Source organism: Mustela nigripes, chromosome 4 (genome assembly GCF_022355385.1).
Source record: "Mustela nigripes isolate SB6536 chromosome 4, MUSNIG.SB6536, whole genome shotgun sequence".
Taxonomy (NCBI): Eukaryota; Metazoa; Chordata; class Mammalia; order Carnivora; family Mustelidae; genus Mustela; species Mustela nigripes.
The window spans coordinates 29,994,252-30,016,091 of record NC_081560.1 but is presented as its reverse complement, the minus strand read 5'-3'; the positions used below and the strand labels follow the sequence as shown (position 1 = coordinate 30,016,091).

The window sequence follows — 21,840 nt, the reverse complement described above, 5'->3', positions numbered from 1 at the left end:
TTGAAAATATAAAATACCAAATAGCTAATTGCTTAATAATTTTCCAGATTATCAATAATTTATTGATAATAGCACAAATAATTTTACTCAAAAGTGTGAATAAGGATAGAAACCTATCATTCTTTCTCTGTCCAGGATATCCATTGAATCACTCAGTTTTACTTTTTCCTCATCCCTAATGCTTCCTAAAGTATTAATATGGAATACTTAATAGAGGAACTTCTGAGATCTACCTTCTGCTTATATTTTTGGACATGGCTTTTCTTGAAATTACTGCTGAGGAAACAATGTATTAGTTATGGATCTTCCTCTGCCCAGGGTCGTGTTGATTCCCATTTATATGTTTGGTTTATGCTGTTTCTTCTGCTCAGAAATCCCATGAATGCTATTTTCACTTAATAAAATTTGACTTAAAACTCAGTCTAGGGGAGCACCTGGGTAGCTCAGTTGTTAAGTGTCTGCCTTGGGCTCAGGTCATGATGCCAGGGTCCTGGGATTGAGCCCCACATCTGGTTCCAGCCCCTCATCAGGCTCCCTGCTCCACCAGAATCCGGCTTCTCCCTCTCCCACTCACCCTGCTTGTGTTCCTGCTCTCGCTATGTCTCTCTCTGTCAAATAAATAAATCAGTAAAAAAAAAAAAAAAAAAAAAAAAAAAAAAAACTCAGTCTAGGAATGTGTGTAGTATCACCAGGACACTCCCGCTTCCAGGGATCAGCTGGAAAGACACAGGAGTCAGCACGCAGGTGTACTTACCACAGAATGTAGTACAGTGCTGCAGTAAAGATACATGGATGGATCACATGCAAAAAAGGCACAGTGTCTGGAGGGACTGATGCGGTATATTTTTTTTTTCTCTCTCCATCCCATGCAGTGTCCACAGGGAGTCCTCTTCCTCCAGTAATGAAATGCAACAACATGTAAACAGTGTCTGTGCCCAGGGGAGCACATTAGATATGTAGGTGGGGACTGGTCATGCAGGCAGCCTCTGCCTTGAATGTATGAGCACAGATTTCGAGAAGAAAAGAAGGTGTTTAGCCTAAAGTATATTTTTTGCACAGCACATATTGTGTGAACCTTTATTAGTTAACTACTGACTGGGGTGGGGGGCAAGTTTCTAGATGCCATCCAAGGGCCAATACTTCAAGCAGGTCCTTCTAAACATAGCAATCTCAGGCCTGCAGTGGTACCCTCCACCCCCAACCAAGAAATAGCCCCTAAGGACTCTGGCTCTGATTCCTGGAGAGGTAGGTGCTGATCTTCAGTGACCCCATGCCTAGGTATATATCTCTTAGTGTTTCTTACTTTGGAATACCATTACCAGTATGTTTAGCTTCTCTCCCATGTTATCAGGGGTAATACACGAAGCTCTGCACATGAAACTTGGGTAAGAGTAGGCACTTAGAAAAGCTTGTTGAAAGTCAAATAATGAGCCATCAAGTCTCTTTCCTTTAAACTAAGGTTTAAAGTCTTATATAGCTCTCCCTTTTCCCATCTTTTTTTTCTTTCCTGAACAATTTATTCCTACATTAAGGAAGGCTGAGCAAAGTGTGCATCCCCATGTGAGGTAGAAAGGAAGCAGGTTGAGCTGTGGTAGACCAAACCTGGAGTTAGAACTGTGTGGAATGTGGAGGGACCCCAAGGGAGGAGTAGAACAACCCAAGATGTTGGAGCCCAAGTATAGGGAGGCAATCCAGCATGTTGTGTCAGAGCCTAGAGGGGTGATGGCAGCAGCCACATAAGGGGAGGCTAAAGGAAGGATTTCAGTTCTTGGGGGGTGACCACATGGGGGTGGACAGTGGCAGCAGTGTCCTCCAGAAAGTACTGGAGGCTACATATAGGGAAGAGAGGCATCCATAGGTGATTGGTTGCATAAAAGAAGATCAATAAGTAAGTGAATATGTAGGATAAGGAGAAACAGGATTCTTAATTGTCAGAAAAGTACTACAGTTATGGAAAGGAAAATATTAGGGTTGGGTTAGGAGTAGCAGGGTAAACGCATGGTTCTTAAGATGGAGAGAGAGAGACACGAAGACAGAGTGATAGATGATATTTACATAATATTTAAATTATATGCTTATAATTTATACATTATAACAGGCTACGTAGGTATTACTATTCTCTCTGGTCCTAATATATGAGCAAAAGAGAATTTTAAATATTTTAAAACATTTTAACCCGACAGTCCACTGGTTGTTGGCTGAAAATGTATTCCCTTGAGAGGGAAGTTACTGAGTAAACACAATATGAGCCCCAGTGAAATGCATTATCGCTCTTCATCGCTAACAGGTTCTCAAAGATTTTCATTTTCCCCTTTTCAAGATTTATTTACTGGATCTAAGAGAATTGGAAGTGAAATTTCAGATCAAGAACGCAATATGAATGTCCAAATGTTTAATATCAAAAAATAAATTTCCAGAAGATCTGGAACTGTGATGTCAGGTCTTCCGATAAACTGTTCTATCTCCTGCATATAAAACTTACTGTACTCACTGTCTTAACATGCCAGTATGGAAGGGGAGCGGCTTCTTTCCCTAAGTGCTTCCTTTGATTTTCCCTTCTCCTAGCCTTATTCTCTCAGTCACTGAGCTTAGAATTGGTGTGACCTGTCTTTTTTTTTTCTTTCTTTCTTTAGACTTCCATGTCAAATAATCATACATACTACATTTTTTTCCCCTCACAAACGGTCTTATGTCCACCCTTCATTTCCTTTTTTTTTTTAAATTATACCCTTTATTTGGAGTAGATTTTTTTTTCCTGTCAGTTTCTTCTTTTTTAGCTTTCTCCTACATATGACTATCATAAATTAAAGCCTATTTGTTATTTCCTCCTTAAATCAGTTATAGAAATAGACACAGTCTGAGGGAGGCTTCCCTCATAACAGCTTCACCTCATATCACACATTGTCCAAATTTCTCTTTTCAGAAAGCTCATATTTTATAAAATGTTTTAAATATTTTTAAATGTTATATAATTATTTATACCCCATTCTTTTTTTTTTTAAAGATTTTATTTATTTCTTTGACAGAGAGAAAGATCACAAGTAGGCAGAGAGACAGGCAATAGGGGGAGCAGGCTCCTCGCCAAGCAGAGAGCCCAATGCGGGGGCTTGATTCCAGGACCCTGAGATCATGACCTGAGCTGAAGGCAGAGGCTTAAATCACTGAGCCACCCAGGCGCCCTGCATACCCTGTTCTTAATGTGATTATCTTCACTAGGGTAAAAAAAGCTGAACTTTCCAAATTTCTTTATTCAGAATACAATTCATATTTCCAAAAAAGAAATGATGTAGAAAATGTGACACATATAGACACATTGAATGCAATTACTTGATAAGCATTCAAGATTTGTTCTTCCCAAATCTATATGCGCAGGACTCTTCTCAGTCAGTGGGAGTTCTGCCCCACAAAGGCTTCGCACAAGAGAAGAAAAAGAATTTAAACATAAATAAGTAGAACAAACTTTAATAAGCTCTCTCAATAAGTATTTACCTGAGGGGCTCGAACAGCTGCAATGTAAAACCTGTTTAAATCCCTCTATTAAATAATTTTCTTTATTTAAATTAAAATCCAGCACAGGTTAAATTGTAAACAAGCAAGATTTACATAATATCAGTTTCTAAAGGTAAGGTAAGGCAGGGATCTTCTATTAACCAAATATTTTAAAGTATTACATTGTTCTGCTTTTTTTTTTTTTTTTTACAGTCCACCATTTTGAGTGATTTATTAAAGCCAACTACATAATTATGTATAGAAATAATGAAGCAAATATACTTACGTATCAGAGTGGCTTGCTAGAGCATATCAAGCAGTTTTTAAAAAAGTAAACAGGCAAATTAATTGCCAATTTTCTCACAGAATGTGGCTTCTTAAATGATGAAAACTTTATAGACTTCTTCAAGATTTTCAACGACCATAAACTATTTGGAGTAATTTATCTTCTTCGCCAACATTAGTAACATATGCAAGAATTTACTTTTCTCTAGTTCTAAAAAAGAAGTCTTTTATTTCTTCGGAACGCTCACGGTTTCTTTCTTGTTTGTAGTCACAGTTCTTACTTTATGGCTCTGGAATTATTCCATACCAATTAATGCCAAAGTTATAAATATGATAATGAGTCCAAGAATCTAATTTATATGTTTCCTCTTCCCTCTTTTTTTCATCTCTAACAAACAAGCGGTTTCTCAGGATAAAATATTTAGGGAAAATATCTTGAAATGAAACTCACAAGTAAGTTTACTTTTGGATTAAAAGATATTTACATGTTCTGTTCTTTCTATTCCAGGTGTCAAGCTCCCTGAGGGCAGCTGATCTTGAATAACTTGGGTCATTTCTCACATACGATGTGGTGCTTTCCCACATTGTAAGTGACTGATAATAGCAGTGTGTTAAAAACTGGTTTTTTCCCTCTAATTTGTGCCATGCCTTTCCTGATCATAGGAACAACATGTGCATCACCAACCATCTGTAATTTCATAAAAATTTTAGCAACAAAGATACATTTTTTAAAAATTATATTTATTTATTTGAAAGAGAAAGAGACAGCAAGAGAGGGACTACAAGCAGGGCGAAGTGGGAGAGGGAGAAGCAGGCTTCCCACCAAGCAGGAAACCTGATGCGGACTCAATCCCGGGACCTTCAGCTCCTGACCTGAACCCAAGGCAGATGCTTAACAACTGAGCCACCTAGGCACCCTCCCCAATACATTGTTTATATTAAAAACAATCACTATACTTCTTTATGATGACAAGCACCCCTTGAGGTGGAATTGAAGCCATAACATCATGGCTAGATTTTGTACGTGTGTTTACAAAATGTATTAGCTGACAGAGTTCCAAACACATAGGATGTGACAGGGTCACAGAGCAGCATTGTGGGAACCTGGGAAGTCAAGTCCATTTCATTATATAAAATATATTTAAGTTGTTCTGTATATGAGGAATAAAGTCCCTGAAAATGGGTTATTTTTAATAGGAGATGTTCAAGGTCTGGAACTTAAAAGAGGGAAGATCCTTTGAAGAGGACTTTGAAAAGGACTCTGCAGTATTAATAAATGGAAAAAAGAAGTTAAAAAATAAGTTAAGCGTAGGTTGCCAACTTATCTTTTTAATAGTGGTCCAAAAACAGACACAGGGTCATTGCCCTTTCCCTGATGACCATATTCCAGGGATATGGTGAGGTATTTGAAATCTCAAGTATGTTTTCAGTATTTAACTAGCCTTACCTATTCTGTGACTTTCTCATATCTCCCATACCTTACTAGTAAGTCAGATTTTATTTTTATTTTCCCAGGAAACAAAATAAACTTAAAAAAAAAAAAAAAGATGGCTTGTGTACTTCTAATGAACAGACGATCCAGACCAAACCAAAATTTACTTTGGATAAAGTACATTTGCCAAACACAAAATAATATGAAACCTTAGAAAGTGAATAAAAATGAACTATATATAGGGACGCCTGGGTGGCTCAGTTGGTTAAGCGGCTGCCTTTGGCTCAGGTCATGATCCCAGTGTCCTGGGATCGAGTCCCACATCGGGCTCCTTGCTTGGCAGGGTGCCTGCTTCTCCCTCTGCCTCTGCCTGCCATTCTGTCTGCCTGTGCTTGGTCTCACTTCTCTCTCTATGACAAATAAATAAATAAAATCTTTTTAAAAAATGAACTATATATGTACCTTGTGATCAGATATTTTAGGGTGAAAATATTGATTTTTTTCTCTTGATATTTAACAGTATAAACAAATATGTTTTCAAAAAATTAATAGAACTTAATCAAGATTTATTGCCTATCATTTTAATTCCTAGCTAAAACTTTTGTTTATTTTACAAGTTGATCGAATTCTTTCTTGACGTAGGATTTTGTTTCTTTAATAAAGATGATACTATATTTTTTAAAAAACCTAATACACGGTTATTAGGAAATAGGTGAAAGTTCAAAAGATACAAACTTCCAGTTATGAGATATAGAAATGACTGGGATGTGATGCACAGTACAATGACGGTAGTTAGCATCTTTCAAACATACGATTCAGTATTAAGAAAGTGGATCTTAAAATTCTCATCACAAGAAAAAAATGTGGTATGTGTGGTGATGGGCTTTAACTAAATTTATTATAGTAATCATTTAGCAACATATACATATGCCAAATCACTATTCTATACAGCTAAATGAATACAGTGACCTCTCAGAGACGTGCTATAGGGGATGAGTAATACAGTACACCTGTCTGCAGCTTCATCCCTAGTATGAAAGACAACAACAAATGGACAAAGAGACTTTGTTGTTGGAGATACTAGTGTGTTTATAGAACTAAAAGGATATGTGATTTAGAATCGGAAGGCCTGGGAATGAGTCAGCTTCTGCCACTCAGTTATATGATATAATCTTGGAAAATCATTTAACCTTCTTGAGCTTTGTTTCCTTTTGGATAAAATAAACATAAGAATAACACATCACAGACCTTTTTGAGAACCAACTATAGTGAGCCTACCAAGAAAGCACTTTTTACACAGGAATACAAATGCAGATCATTTGTCTCATTGTTAAGGTAATTTGTTTTCCATTGTACATCTTGGTAGAAAAATCAGCGTGATATTCTATGAACCTTTTGGAGCGTAACAATAATAATCTATAATGGGGAAAAAGTGAATATTGACTATCTAATGAGAGCATCCAGTCCTTTAACAGATAGTCCCTTTATTTCTACTGTGTGCCAAGTACAATGGCAGATCCTGAGGATACAGAGATAAAAGACTGTTGCCTTTTCTCAAAGAGCTTATAGTCTGTTGGCTAAGAGAAAGAAGGAGACACACTCCTCTTCTAGATTGTTACAGTTTCTGATGGAGCACATGAAATAGACATAATAATAAAATAATAGACATAATTTAGAAGTCGGTCCTAGAGACTGATTCAAGGTGAATATTTGAGAGCTACGAGAAAGAGAGGTGTGAACCAAGACCCCGAAATCAAGATAAAACACACGAAATTCTTCAAACGAAAAATAGTTGAACAAGACCGTGAAGTAAGCTAATTTAAGGCAACTTGAGATGAGGCTTAAAGGGTAGAAGGAATTGAGATCCTGAAGGCTTCTGCATTCTCTGCTGAGTGATTTCTGAAAAAGAGGTAAGACTATCGAAAGGAGGAGTGATGTGATTATATTTTCAGAAAAACACACTCTAAATCAAAGGCATACAGATTGCAAAAGGAGAAATAAAACTGGCATGATTGTCTACATAGAAAACCCAAGAACTAACAAGGAGGTTCAACAAAATTGCAGGTACATGATCAACATACAAAACCGAATTTGGGGTTCCATATGGAAACCAAGATTTTAAAAAACGCACAATACTATTTATTTATAATTCCTCCAAAGAAACTGAAATAGTTAGTATATACCTAATAAAATGTATATGGGATTTGTATCCTGAAAATTGCAAAAAGCTGATGAAAGAAAAGGAGCTAAATAAATGGAGAGATGTATAGTGATCATGGATTGAAAGAATTAGCATAGGAAACATGTCTATTCCCCATATTAATTTATAGGTATAATGCAGTGTTTATTTAAATCCTACAAGATTTTTTGTAGACAGGGGTATGTTTACTCTAAAATGTATATAGAGGGGCACCTGGGTGACTTAGTGGGTTGAGCATCAAACTCTTGATCTCAGCTCTGGTCTTGATCTCAGGGTTGTGAATTCAAGCCTCATGTTGGGCTCCACACTGGGTGTGGAGTCTACTTAAATAAATAAATAAAATAATATGTATTTGGAAAGGCAAGGGCCTAGAAAAACTTAGTTTTGAAAAAGAATAATAAAGTGGAAGGAACAATCATAGTTGATGTTAAGCATTACTAGATAGCTTCAGTAATCAAGAAAGTATGGTTTTAGTGAGGAGATAGACAGTATCACTGGAACAAAAAATAACCTAAAAATAAACTGCCAAAATATACCCAACTAATTTTTCTTAAAGATTTTATTTGTTTATTTGAGAGAGAGAGAGAGAGAGAGAGCATGAGAGGAGAGGGTCAGAGGGAGAAGCAGACTCCCTGCCGAGCAGGGAGCCCGACGCAGGACTCGATACTGGGACTCCAGGATCATGACCTGGGCCAGAGGCAGACACCTAACTGAGTAAGCCACCCAGGTGCCCCTTACCCAGATAATTTTTGACAAGGATGCAAAAGTAATTCAATATAGGAAGGATAAGATTTTCAACAAATAGGCCAAAAAAATAATATGGGCCTTTGACCTAAACCTCATTACCTTATACAAAAATTAACTCAAAATAGATCGTAGACTTATGTTTAACATGTAAAACTATAACATATTTAGGGAAAAAAAGACAACAACAACAGGGAAAATCTTTGGGACAAAGGACTAGGCAGAGTTAGATTTGACACCAACACCACGATCCATATAAGGAAGAATTGACAATTTGGATCTCATCAGAATTAAAAACTCCTGCTTTGCAAAAAGTCCTGTGTGGAGTATGAAAAGACAAGTTACAAACTTGGAAAAATATTTGCAAGGGACATATATGACAAAGGGCCATTATTTAGAATACATTAAAAGTTTTCAAAAGTCAACAGTAAAAAGCAAACAAGTCAATTAAGAACTGAGCAGATAGGAACATGCATTTTGCCAAAGAATATACAGATGGTAAATATGTGCATAAAGACATATTCAACAAAATTAGCCATTAGGTAAATGCAAATTAAAACCACAATGAGATGTCACAACACACTATCAGAAAGGCTAAAACAAAAAGTGGTGATAATGCCAAATGTCGGCAAGGATGCTGAGAAACCAGCTAACTTAGAGTTTACCAGTAGGATATACAGCCATTCTGGAAAAGATTATTGAAGCTTCTCACAAAACTAGAAATACACTTGTCATAAACCTAGGAGTTATGCTCTTGGGTAGTTATCTCAAAGAAGTGAAAATTGATGTTCACACAGTAACCTGTACATGAATGTTCATAGCAGCTTTATTCATAAAAGCCCCAAACTGGAACCTCTCCAAATCTCCTTCAGTGAGAGAATGCATAATCAAAGTGTGGTACTAGTCAGCAATAAAAAGAAATGAACCGTTGCTACATTCAACAATGTGGCTAGATCTCAACTAATTCTACTGAGTAAAATAAGACAAATTGAAAAGTTTATTCTGCATGAATCCTTCTATATAATATTTGTGAATTGATAAACTATCAAGAAGAACAGATTAGTAGTTGGCAAGGGATAGGGAAGGGAGGAGGAAGGGAGCTGACTATAAAGGGGGATCCTCATCGTGGAAATCTTTTATTTAGATGCTTACTGTGATGGTAGTCACATAAATATATACGTGTGAGAAAATTATATAACATGCAAAAATTAGTGTATGTAAAATAGGTTAAATGTGACTAAGGTCAGTGGATTGCACCAATATGTCAATTTTCTGGTTGCAATATTGTACCGTAATATGCAAAATGTTAACTTTGGGGGAGCTAGGTGATTGGTGTAAGGAATCTCTTCTTTCTCACAATTGCATGTGAACCTATAATTATCTCAAAATAGTTTTTAAAAATCACTGTAGGTACAGTATAAGGATAGATGGGTAATGAGGGTAGAATAAAACAAGCTTATTGGAGCATTAGATGAGTGTGTTTTTTTGAGGGGATTGTACAGGGAAGTGGTAAAGAACAGGACAGTGTCTGTGGAATGACCATGAGGTTTCTACCTTGGGCTTTATTCATCAGGAGAGAAAACTGAGTAGAGGACAAGAGAGGTGATGAATTCAATTTTGATCTTGCTGAGTTTATTTTCCATCAACCAAGCAGAGTATGTAAAATGGGAGTACAAGAAGGAAGCACAGGAATCCCTGGGCAAGAGAAGCATAGAGACTGAGAATGTTCTGCTGAATTTTGCATACATAGCCTTCATATAGCATTTCATTGAAATATCAGAGTCACTGCTATATCACAAGGGGACTCTTGAACTCAGATGTGAGAGTAAACACAGAAGTACCTGTGGGAATTTCAAATACAGGGTTGATAAAATAGTCTGCATTTCCATTAGGCATCGAAAGTAAAAAGGAATTGATATTGAGTACAATTTGTGTGTACTAAATTCTACACTGGCATTCAGGAGAATTATCCTGTTTAATCCTCACAATAGGCTTAAAAAGTTAAGTTTTATTATCTGCAACTTCTAAACAAAAGTTAAGTAATTTGCCAGATGAAACAAAGCCTATGAGTTATTTTTTGGACTAGAATTTGAATCTAGATGGGTTTAGCTTTTAAGCCCACATTCTTTCTGTTGCATCAAGAACCTTGTAGAGATTGGGGGAGAACCGACCTCAAAGTCTTCTTAAGAATTATGGATTTTCTATTCTTGCTTACTTAAGGGTTTTGTAGAGTTAAACATCTATGTTTATATTTGTTAGTGTTCAGCGTCCTGCTGGGAAGTTTTAAAAGCTCTCTTAAGGTTGCCTGCCCTGGTCTTTATGGGAGGTCATGCCAATTTGGCATCGATTGAATATTCATGGCTCTCCATTCTCTGGAGACTCCTGTTATGTTGGCACCTTATTTTCTGGATTAGGAAGGGGTTAATTTTCTTACGGTAATTTTTAAGTAGTCCCTTCTTTATTTTTCACTTAATATTCCTTTTCATGTATGCAGGCCATATAGACTTGTTAACAAGCATCTTTCACTGCGACTCATCCAAACAGATAAAACAGCAGGTGTTTTCAGTTCTGTGTTTCCAAACTTTCATGGTGCATTAGCTCTGACTTCATTAGCTACTAACATAGGATTCCCTAAACTACTCCAGTAAACAAGTAAACAAAAAATGCCTTCCCATCTCTACAAAAAGTCCTGCATATTAGAAAGTTTGTTTTTCTCTTTCTCTGGCGAGTTTCTGTAGACTCTATTTTTTGTTAGTGTCCTTTTTTTTTGAGGTATTCCATTTCAGATTTTTAAGGTTAACACATCCTGCCTAAGATCTCTAGGGCTTTAGAGTCAATTCAAGACTCTTCATCACAGTCCAACTACTTTTCAAACTAAAAACAAAATAAGCCTTGAAAAGATAACTTTTAGGTAAAAACTAGACCCCCCCCCCTTAATATAGGTGAAGTGTCACTATTTCTAAAGACCTTTATCATCACTATTATTCAGTAATCGAAATTTAATTTTCAAATTAAATTTCAAATTAAATTTCAAATAAATTTGAGTAGTGTATCTCACATAAATACCAAAAAGGTATGTTTGGTATTTGGAGAGGGGGAATTGAGGATATTTGCTGTGATCCGATTTTCCATTGGGTCACCTCATTTTGATCCTTCACCTTTCCAAAGCATCCAAACCTTAGGTGTAAATTTAACTTCTCTCCATTCACGCCATCTAGTGGTTACAAGTGGTATAGGTTTGATTTTAAGGACGATTCCTAATGCCTGGGGGTGTAGGGAGGGCTGGGGTGAGGAGGCGGGGTACACGAAAAACAAAACGGTTGGCCGCGACAATCTCCTAGTCTCTTACCCCATCACTTACCCCCCACACGGACCCCTTTAACTACTTTAACCATTTTAGAGATGCGCAGAGATGCGCAGAGCAAAGGAAGGGGACGCACACTCATAAGACACTCACGCCCCTGGACGCTGACATTTGGAAAGGGGTTCTAAATCCTTCCTGTCATTCTCAAAGGACGAGAAAAGGAGTTGTGGCAAGACCTAGACCGAGGGGGACTGTCTGACTTTTCGGCAAGTTGGATAGATGACATATTAGCTCCTACAACGTTCACATCTGGTTTGAACAAATAGAAAGAGGGAAAAGCACTTAAAAATTCCGCCGCGGGGCTCTGCAGGTCTTGCTACCCAGTAGCCTCCAGAAGACAACCAATTCCTGCGCGTTCCGCTCCGCTCACCCTCCTTCCCAGCTTCTCTTTCTCTCTTTTTCCTTTTTTTTTTTTTTTTTTTTTTTTTCTTTTCCCACGCTCGCCTTGAACCGGGTCCCAGGGAGGCAGAAGCACGGCACCGGTCCCCTTCCTCCTCTCCTCCACCGAACCACCGCAGCCGGGCGCGTGAAGCTTCCCTTTGTTCCTCCAGGCTGCTCTCCTCCCCGGCAGATCCACCTGGATGCTCTCCCTCGGTGACATTTTGAGCCAGGGCTGGTGGGTGGCTGGGGTGGAGCGAGAGGAGCCCGAGGGGGCGGGGGCGGAGAAAGGTCAAGCCCAGGGAAAGGCAGGAGACGCCTTTCATAACCTGCGTGGCGGGGCGTGCGCGTGGTTATTTATTTATTTTCTCCTTATTTATTGATCGCACGAGCAGAACGGCGCGGGGAGCCGGGGGAGATGCAGGACCACCCACTGGCGGGGAAGCAGCCAGCCGCCCTCCCGCGCCCCCGCGCTGCCGAGCGCCTCCTGCCTCTGCGCTCAGGCGATTGCCTGCGACGGCCCCGGCCCCGGCCCGGGCTCCGGCTCCCGCCCCGGCCCCGCCACGCCACCGACGCCGCCAGCCCGGCCGCCCCGCAGCCCCGCAGCCCCACAGCCCCGCACCGCCCGGCTCGGGCCCCGGTGACAGCGGCGGCGCAGTAAGTTGGCAGGAGCCAGTCCCCTCCGTTCTCGCCTCCCCCGCACCTTTTGAACTTGTTGCTGCTGCTCGGCTCGCCTGCGCCTGGCTTTTGGAAGGTGAAAAGGAGGAGGGAAGCACAGAGGGATGGGGGAAGGGGAAGAAGAGCTCGCTTGAGCTTTATTTATGCTCTCTGGGCGCATCGGATTCGGCTGCTCGGGAGCTGCTTTCTCTGCTTTTCCCTTTCCGGGTGCACCGCGAGGAGAAAGTCTCTATGCAACTCAGCCCCGGCGCGCACTTTGCCAGGTATGTACCGCGAGCGAGGCGCGTTCTGCGCGGAGGCAGATGCTGCTGCTGCCGCCGCGGCGGCGGCGGCTGCCAGCTCCCGTGTTCTGTAACTGTCACACTGCACCTGAGCTGAACTTGAAAAGAGAGTGAAGGGGCGATTGGGCAAACGCTTTTGGCAGACACAAGGGGTGCTTGCAGACGTGGGGGAGGAGGCTCTGTATTAACGCCCCCCACCGTGCCCACCGCACAGCACCTCCATCTCTGCAAATACGGCCCAAGGAGTGGAGGTGGCGACCGGACTCCCAAAGAGACGTGGGGCAGCGGCTGTGACCGCATCTCGGAAGCTGCAACAACAGGTCGCCTTTCTGAGACTCCGTTGGCGGGAAGGGCCACTTGGAAAGGGAAGGTTTGAAAAGAGCTAAAAGGGAAGGTGGAGGGATTGTCTAATTCACCAAAAGAATACCACTGAGTGACTGCCCTTCGTTTTCTCTATCCTACACAACGCATACTGACCCCACATTATCCGGACTGTGTCAGGGAAAAAACCAGACACCTGTTTGAAAAAATTGCTGCGTCTAAAGTCAGCTGTATACTTATTTGTGCCAGGAGTGGCCTGGTTCACCTGCTGGAAGAGGTCTGGTTAGAGTCTGCTGGGCGTGATTGTTAGGACATTGTATTTTTTTTTTTTTCTTACTACTCCAAATTCCTGTGTTTGAGGGAAACTTGCCCTTCTGAGAACTGTGACTTCACCAGGAGCTCTACCGTGGAATAGGAGTGATACTTCCGGACCACATTTCTCAGTGGTATTTTGTTCGACGGGCGGAAGTGAGTGATTGTGGCTACTTTGCCCCATCGTAGAGGCCTGGTTGCCCTTCTTGCCTCCACTTCAAGGAACCATGGCGGCGGGCGTAGCAGCGTGGCTGCCCTTTGCCAGGGCGGCAGCCATTGGGTGGATGCCTGTGGCCTCGGGGCCCATGCCAGCTCCCCCAAGGCAGGAGAGAAAAAGGACTCAAGATGCTCTGATTGTGCTCAACGTGAGTGGCACCCGTTTCCAGACATGGCAGGACACCCTGGAACGCTATCCAGACACTCTGCTGGGCAGTTCTGAGAGGGACTTTTTCTACCACCCGGAGACTCAGCAGTATTTTTTTGACCGTGACCCAGACATCTTCCGCCACATTTTGAATTTCTACCGCACCGGGAAGCTCCACTATCCTCGCCACGAGTGCATCTCTGCTTATGATGAAGAATTGGCCTTCTTCGGCCTCATCCCAGAGATTATTGGCGACTGCTGTTACGAGGAGTACAAGGACCGCAGGCGAGAGAACGCGGAGCGGCTACAGGACGACGCCGACACGGACAACACCGGGGAGAGCGCGCTGCCCACCATGACTGCTCGGCAGAGGGTCTGGCGGGCGTTCGAGAACCCCCACACCAGCACCATGGCCCTGGTGTTCTACTACGTTACAGGGTTCTTCATTGCCGTCTCAGTCATCGCGAATGTGGTAGAGACCGTGCCATGCGGGTCTAGCCCGGGGCACATTAAAGAACTGCCTTGCGGGGAGCGCTATGCGGTGGCCTTCTTTTGCTTGGATACAGCCTGTGTCATGATCTTCACCGTTGAGTACTTGCTTCGCCTGGCTGCAGCGCCTAGTCGTTACCGTTTCGTGCGCAGCGTCATGAGTATCATCGACGTGGTGGCCATCCTGCCTTATTACATTGGGCTGGTGATGACAGACAATGAGGATGTCAGCGGAGCCTTTGTCACGCTCCGGGTCTTCCGGGTCTTCCGGATCTTTAAGTTCTCCCGCCACTCTCAAGGCCTACGTATCCTGGGGTACACGCTGAAGAGTTGTGCCTCAGAACTGGGCTTCTTGCTCTTCTCGCTCACCATGGCTATCATCATTTTTGCTACGGTCATGTTCTACGCAGAGAAGGGGTCTTCAGCCAGCAAGTTCACCAGCATCCCTGCTGCCTTCTGGTATACCATCGTCACCATGACTACACTGGGGTAAGTGCCATCCAGGATGGAATGGGATGGAGGTTGAAGGTATGGGAGGTGACTGTGAGTGGACTCAGTAAGGTTACATAATTCGGGGGAAATAGCTCTTCTCTTTTCGAAAGGGGTTTAGGAAAGCATTCTCTAAGTGGTTTTGAGGAACTCTCTATGAAATGGGTATGGTACAGCGACTGAAGTGTTTAGGGGATTTGCTGGCAACTGTTGAGTTTTGGTGCCTGAGAGTGATAAATATACAAAGAAATTTAAAAATTCCTGCATATGGGAAATATAATATTTTATTTATATATATATATATATGTATATATATACCAATACATGAAGATATGATAATGAACAACACAAAATTGGCACCCACATAAAGGTATGAATATGCACAATATATACTGAAATGCCTAGAAAGTGTTCCAGTGTATTCAAATGAAAAGTTTTCATGTATATTTGAAGTATTATTTTCATGTAAATAGATACTTTTGGCATTCATTTTTCCTCCAAGAACCATAATTCTTATTTTATAACATTATAAAACACAGATTATAGATATCATTATCCAAGAATTTTATAATATATATGTACATATTCATATACATGTATTTTCATTTTGGCTGATAGATTATACAGTTTTTGAATATTAGGGCTGAAACTGATCAACTCTACTAAATGAAGTAGAATATTTGCAGCATATTTAAGACTAGAGGTTCATAGTTTCAAAATAAGAAGTCAATGACTATTACTCACAGCTTTTTCATTTTAGAAACTACAGATCCCATCAGGCAATGGGCCTATGACCATTAAATACACGTAGAAGATAGAGCAGTATCTGGTGAGATTGATGGTCACCAGGGGCCAATTGTATAATAGAATTTTGTGCATTCTGATTTCTTTCTATAATTCTTCTGTGTATTCTTTTATTTGGGGGTAATGGTGTTTTGCAACCAAAGGGACATATTTCAAATTAATGCTTTTTCAAAAAATTAATATGAAGCTAGAATTAAGATTTTTTTTAAGTTGGTAGAAAAAAGGGAAAGTGAAATGATTAGTGTTAGTTAAACTGCAGAAAAGTAGCACAATTTATATATTACAGGATCTAATAAAATAAAATAGTTAGAGCCTTTTAGTTTTATGAGTTCTTAGGTAAGCCAAGTAGTGATGTTAGTGCCCTTTCTTCAGCTTTTTGCTGCTTTCCTTGCATAGTTAATCAGTTCAGTAAGGGTTTGGTAATGGCTGTAGGAAGAAGTTATTCCCAAAGCTGCTTTTTAAAGTTGTTTCTGGCTAATTTAATTGTCTTCTTTAAATGACAATGTGGTTAAAGTCAACTTAATTGTATTAGCCATATTGCATTGAACAGAATTTCTCATATTGTCATATGGCCAACTAATGGAATATTTCATATGTGAAGAATTTTTGACTAAGTTAATTAAATTGTGCCAAACAAAAGCTAAACACTGCCTGTGATTTTGATTTAGTCTCATGTATTTTTTTAAGACCTACTGGTGCATTAAAAAAAATGAATTAGTGAAAATTCGTATCCTACTGCTTGTATGTCCTTCTTATCCTGTTGGTAGTTTTGTGACAAATTTTGAAGGTGTAGTATAGGTGTTTTTTTGAAGGTGTAGTATAGATGCTTTTTTCTTACCAAAGAGAATTTTATATGTGTGTGTGGTTTCGAGTCTTGTAGTCTTCTTGTCGTATGAAATCTTTGTTAGGGACAATTGGGTAGTGCAAATCACTATCAGGACTTCAGATCAGAAATACTTATGAATAAAAAGAGAATTCTGCTTTAAGAGGAATTAAAGAAACATTAAAAGGAAATACATATGTTTTTAAATTTGGTGTCTATGCTGGTGTTCTTTGTGAAGTATTAGAGGATCATTTTGATTAAATTTTATTAAGTTAATCATTTAATACCATATACTGTGTATATGAGTATCAGTATTAAAATGAATGTTGTTGAGATGCTAACTTCATCTGGCCAGAAGTTCTATTCTAGACAAGAGACACTACTATTATTTTAAAGTTTGTTTCCTGAAATGACTTTAATTTTTTAATTTTATTTTAAAATTTATTTTTGCTTTTAGGAAGAAAAAAAAGTGTTAGCTATCAATGATTTTTTTTTTTTTTACTGTATAAATAAAATAAGCATCTACCTTTTGAAATGATTTAAGAAACTAAATCATAATGCCCCAGTCAAATCTATGAAATGGATTTAGTTCATGTGTTCTTATATAAGTAGATTAGAAGAATTAAGTACATACACTTTCTCAAAACTTGGAAGCAAAATGCGAGTTACTTTTAAGACTTAAATTTCACTGAAGCTGAAAATTTTAATTTTGGGGAAATTAAGCTAATTAATGATCTGATGGACTAGAGCAGTCATACTTTTAAGATGTAGAAATGTTGATGCAGTCAAAATGCAATCCATTTATTGATAAATATATATGAACATTTAAGAAAGTATATGCTTTATAATACAGCGAAATTTCTTAGAAAGACATCTTCAGTTCCTCATTAAAATATAGTTATAATGTATTTTATTTTCCTAGAGAAACAGATTTCTGTTTTAAAGATCCTGCCTTGTTGGTATCTTTGGTTGCATTGTGACTCACAGCTTTATTTAAGAACAGAAAACATTCAACAAAAGCCATTGCCTGAATTTATTTTTCACTGTAGTTTTAAACTTATAAGCTAAAGTGTCAGATCTAAACTTTCTGGAAAATATGCAGTAGTTTGAATTAATATCGAGCTGTTTCTGCTAGATGACCAAAGATTTCCCATTATCCTTTCTAAGCCTTTTTACTTGGCTATTATTTTTAATAAGAGCTAATATTAATCAATGAATGATAATAGAAGTGAAAATGGAATCCTAAACAGTGGTTATCAAAAATCTAGCTCATGCAAACATCATCTACATGAGAAGAAAAGATGAGAGCTTTGTAATCCAGGACTGGCAGAATTATCTACCTCTCAGGTCCTTTTAAACAATGTTCAGTTGGGTTTTGGTCTGAAGAAACGACCAGGTCTGTCTTAGAACTATTGTGTACTCATCTCATCATCTTTGTGCTCCTTGAAATCTCAAGCATATCATTATACTGTAACTTAACCATGCTTGTTATATAACTAATTATTTAATTTGCCAGTAAAACTAATGCTTTGAAGTGTAATTTTAAGCCTACCCATTTCCTGTTAAACCTTAGAAGTCTAATTTAAAAAAAAAAAATCAGTGAAAGAAAGAATATCAGAAAGATTTTTAGAAGTGTTTAGACTGAGTAGCCATATATATCTGCCCTTCCATTTTATCTTTTCTTTCCCTGCATATCTATTCACCTTCACTGGCCCTCAGTACCCTTTTACTCCCCCACCTCCCTCCTTTCCATAATGTGAACTCTAATTGCTTCCTTAAACAGCCTTGGAAGGAAAAGAACCTGGAACTCCTCGTTTGTCCTAATGACCTTTGGCAAATAGCATCCAGTTGTTATTTTTCATTCGAGTGGTAGTACTCAAATGGTGCCATATTTAGGAAATTCTCCAATGTTTGTCAATAATCCAAAGTGACTTTGCAAAAAATATTTGGTAACTTTACCATTTACCTCAGGTTCATGACTTGTGAGTAAGAAGCAGTACCAGGTGGCACGTTAAATAATTTGAGGAGCTTGGATGCTAGACAACATCTGCATTTTGGGCATGATTACTAACCATTTAGACCCTTGTTTTAAAAACAGAGGTTGTGTTACCCATCCCATAAAACTTAAGAACTTGAGAAGTGTAATTTCTGTGGTCCACCACTTCTTTAATTTTGAAACAGAGTTGTTTTTATCAAAGTTTTCAGTATGGGAAAGAAAGCCACTACGTGGCATTTCTGTAAAGTTTATGTTTAAAACGCAACTTTATGGGGTGCCTGGGTGGCTCCTTTGGTTAAGCAGCTGCCTTGCCTCTGGTCATGATTCCAGGGTCCTGGGATTGAGCCCCATGTAGGGCTTCCCACTCAGGAGAAAGCCTGCTTCTCCCTCTACCTCTGCCCGCTACTCCCTCTGCTGTGCTCTTTCTCTCTGTCAAATAAAGAAAATCTTTTAAAAATATAAAATAAAATACTACTTTATGATTTTAACTACAAAAATTATGTTCTGATTTCTAAACAAATCTAGGAAAAAAGAAGTTCATCTATGGTATACTATCATCAGAAACAAATACAGTAGAATTACTTCTGCACTCTCAGAAAACTCAGTGTAGTTGTCCATTTATAAGACTCTACAAAACTATCTCTATAATATTTCAATTTTAATAGTTTTGATAAATTGCTATTTTAAGAAATAAAAACACAAAATAGTTTTTCATTTCAGTTTTCCTAACAATGTATCCACATCAATGTGTCCTCTTTTTAGAGTGGCTTGATTGGAGAACGATTATATATAAAAATATGTCGTGTATATGTCACGTATGTTTTATGTAATGCTGGTATGTTATATATCTCTCATATAACATAAATATATTAAATATGTTACATGTTATTTATCTTTTAATATATATGTATTATATAACACATATGTTGTTAAATATATATTCTTAAAAAGAATGAACTCTTAAATATTTTCCTGCCATCAGTCACTATTCTGACTGCATAGCTTTGGGGAATGTTGGGAGTAAGCTTGCAGAATCATTTACATAGAAACTTTTGGTTTACCCAGTTATTAGTCAAAATGAGTAGAATTACTTTCCCTTGCATCAGCATCTGCATGTAAATATTGCTAGCATGTTAATCAAATACATCTTTACACAGTGGAAAGTACCAAATTTATCTTTCAGATGAGGAGCCATGCTGTTGGTAAAAACCACTTTTATTTTTGCATACTATGTTCATTGTGTGTGTGTGTGTGTGTGTGTGTGTGTGTGTTTAAGGGAGAGTGCACACCATACAATGGGGCAGGGAGGGGCAGAGGAGAGGGAAGTGAGAATCTCAAGCAGGCTCCATGCCCAGGTCAGAGCCCGACTAAAGGCTGGATCTCACCAGAAATCATGACCTGAGCAGGAATCAAGAGTCAGATGCTAAACTGACTGAGCCACCCAGGCTCCCCACAGACTATGACATATATTTTTATAAAATTCTTTATAGAACATGTTCATTGTTGGGAGTCGAAAATGAACTTTTAAAGAAATGTAGAGAAATGTGATATGCATTACAGGTAACCAAATCTTAACTGTCTTTGTTTTGTTTTAGTCATCATTTGAATATAGGTAATATATGACATGACACACATACCTATTTTTAAATGTGTATATTTGCTTAGCATTTTCCTTTTTTTCTTTAAAATAAATATTTACTTGGTTGCCAAGAAGAGGTGTGTCATGTGTGACATAATAGTGATGTAATTAAACAGCAGCAGCATTTTTTTGTTTGTTTCATGTTTTTACTTATTTTTTTTTTTCTGAAGACCTTGAAATATTATCTGGGAGTGTATAATAATAACTAACTGGGGATTACTGCTGATACTACAGGTATAAGAAAGGAATCCGTTCTGTCTTTATTCTATTGACATAATGCATTTCTCTCCTAGTTCTGCTTTTTGGGACTCACACCACGTTTCTCAGTATCACTGCGGGCTCTGCATGTACTTATACAGTCCTGGGCTCTAGTCTCATGGTGCCCAGCTGACATAATAAAAGCATGTGCTCTTGTTCAGGGAACTCTTAGGCCATTCAGAAGCAAGCTTTGTTGTGGTAACTATTTTACCTGGCCTGATGAGGAAGAGAATAATTCTTTGACTCGAATGAACTAAAAAAGAGTTAGCCTGTGAGTTGTTAGAGTGATACAGTTTAACTTCTGTATCATTGAAAGAACAAGAATGTTGGAAAGAATATTCACCGAAAAGGAAATATTATTTATCCTTCAGAGCTATAGTGTGATTTTACTCTTTTTCCCCCTAGTATAAGACTCTTCATGTCTTATACTGTTTTCTAAGCACTTAATACATATATATAGTATATACTATATAGTTTTTTGTATATAGTATATACACATGTATATATTTATATATTGTTCATATTTATTTAAATATACATTAAGTATATATATATGTATATGTGTGTATGTATATGACCATTGCTATCTCATTGGCAATAGCTAGAATTGACAGTGTGGGATATAGTTTGGTATTAGAAAGAACCATAGGGGTGCAACACCATCTCTACATTTCTGTCCACACTGAGACTGTCCCTTGCTTTAGTGTAGATCCCATTGGAATGTAACCCTTTAGTTTCTTCCTTCTGAACCAGACTTCAACCATGATCTTCTCCACGAGGCCTTCTCAACCTCCCAGCCTCCATTATGTATAGTTAGGATTTTACTTGACATTCGTAAGTGCTATCTTATATATAATTTATGGTTTTACTCCTTGCCTTCCTAACTAGATTGAAAGGCTTTTGAAGTATGGGCCTATACCATTTGGGGACTTATTATCTACTAGCTCAGTGCCTAAATGCAGAAAAATCTGTATTAAAGCTTTGTAGACCATGGCGTGAGGTGATACCAGCCTGCATGCAGAGCTCCTTAGCTGTGAGCAGTCTCAACACTGGCAATAATTTACTAATCTAATCTTTCACTTCATTCAGTGTTAGGAAAAATTGGAATTTATTATTTGAGTATTTTGTCTTTGTACTACAAACTACTCTTTTTAGACTTGGGAGAGCTGTGAGACTCCACCATTCTTTGATCTGTAACTAATTTTCTTCAAAAGTTAGAATTAATGGCTGTCAATGGCTATTTCCTTAATCAGTTTTCTTCCTGGTGAGGGCTGGTAAATTGCAGATGCCTCTGGGAAGCATATGGGGATGACTTACAATGCAAACGAATCAGCGCAGAAATGTTCTGCCTTGTCTTTCAACCTCAGTTCCCCCAGTAAACATGAGCTGGCACTTTTTTCTCTTTCCAGGCCCACTCATTTATGCATAAAATGGAATTGTTTAAAAATAGTGCACTGTTGTCTATAAATGACACGTAAGATAAATGTAGTCTAT

The 21,840-nt window shown here is 38.7% G+C and overlaps 1 protein-coding gene and 1 pseudogene across 1 annotated transcript in view; one reads left to right on the top strand and one right to left on the bottom strand.

Moving 5' to 3' along the window:
- LOC132016271 (microtubule-associated protein RP/EB family member 1-like) overlaps nucleotides 1–12,115 on the bottom strand; it is a 145,418-nt pseudogene extending 133,303 nt beyond the window's left edge.
- Nucleotides 12,116–13,705: 1,590 nt separating this feature from the next.
- KCND2 (potassium voltage-gated channel subfamily D member 2) overlaps nucleotides 13,706–21,840 on the top strand; it is a 487,249-nt gene continuing 479,114 nt past the window's right edge. Inside the window, exon 1 of the mRNA XM_059396517.1 lies at nucleotides 13,706–14,826. Coding sequence (XP_059252500.1) covers nucleotides 13,712–14,826 — 1,115 coding nt within the window. The 5' untranslated portion in view covers nucleotides 13,706–13,711. The remainder of the gene's footprint in view (nucleotides 14,827–21,840) is intronic.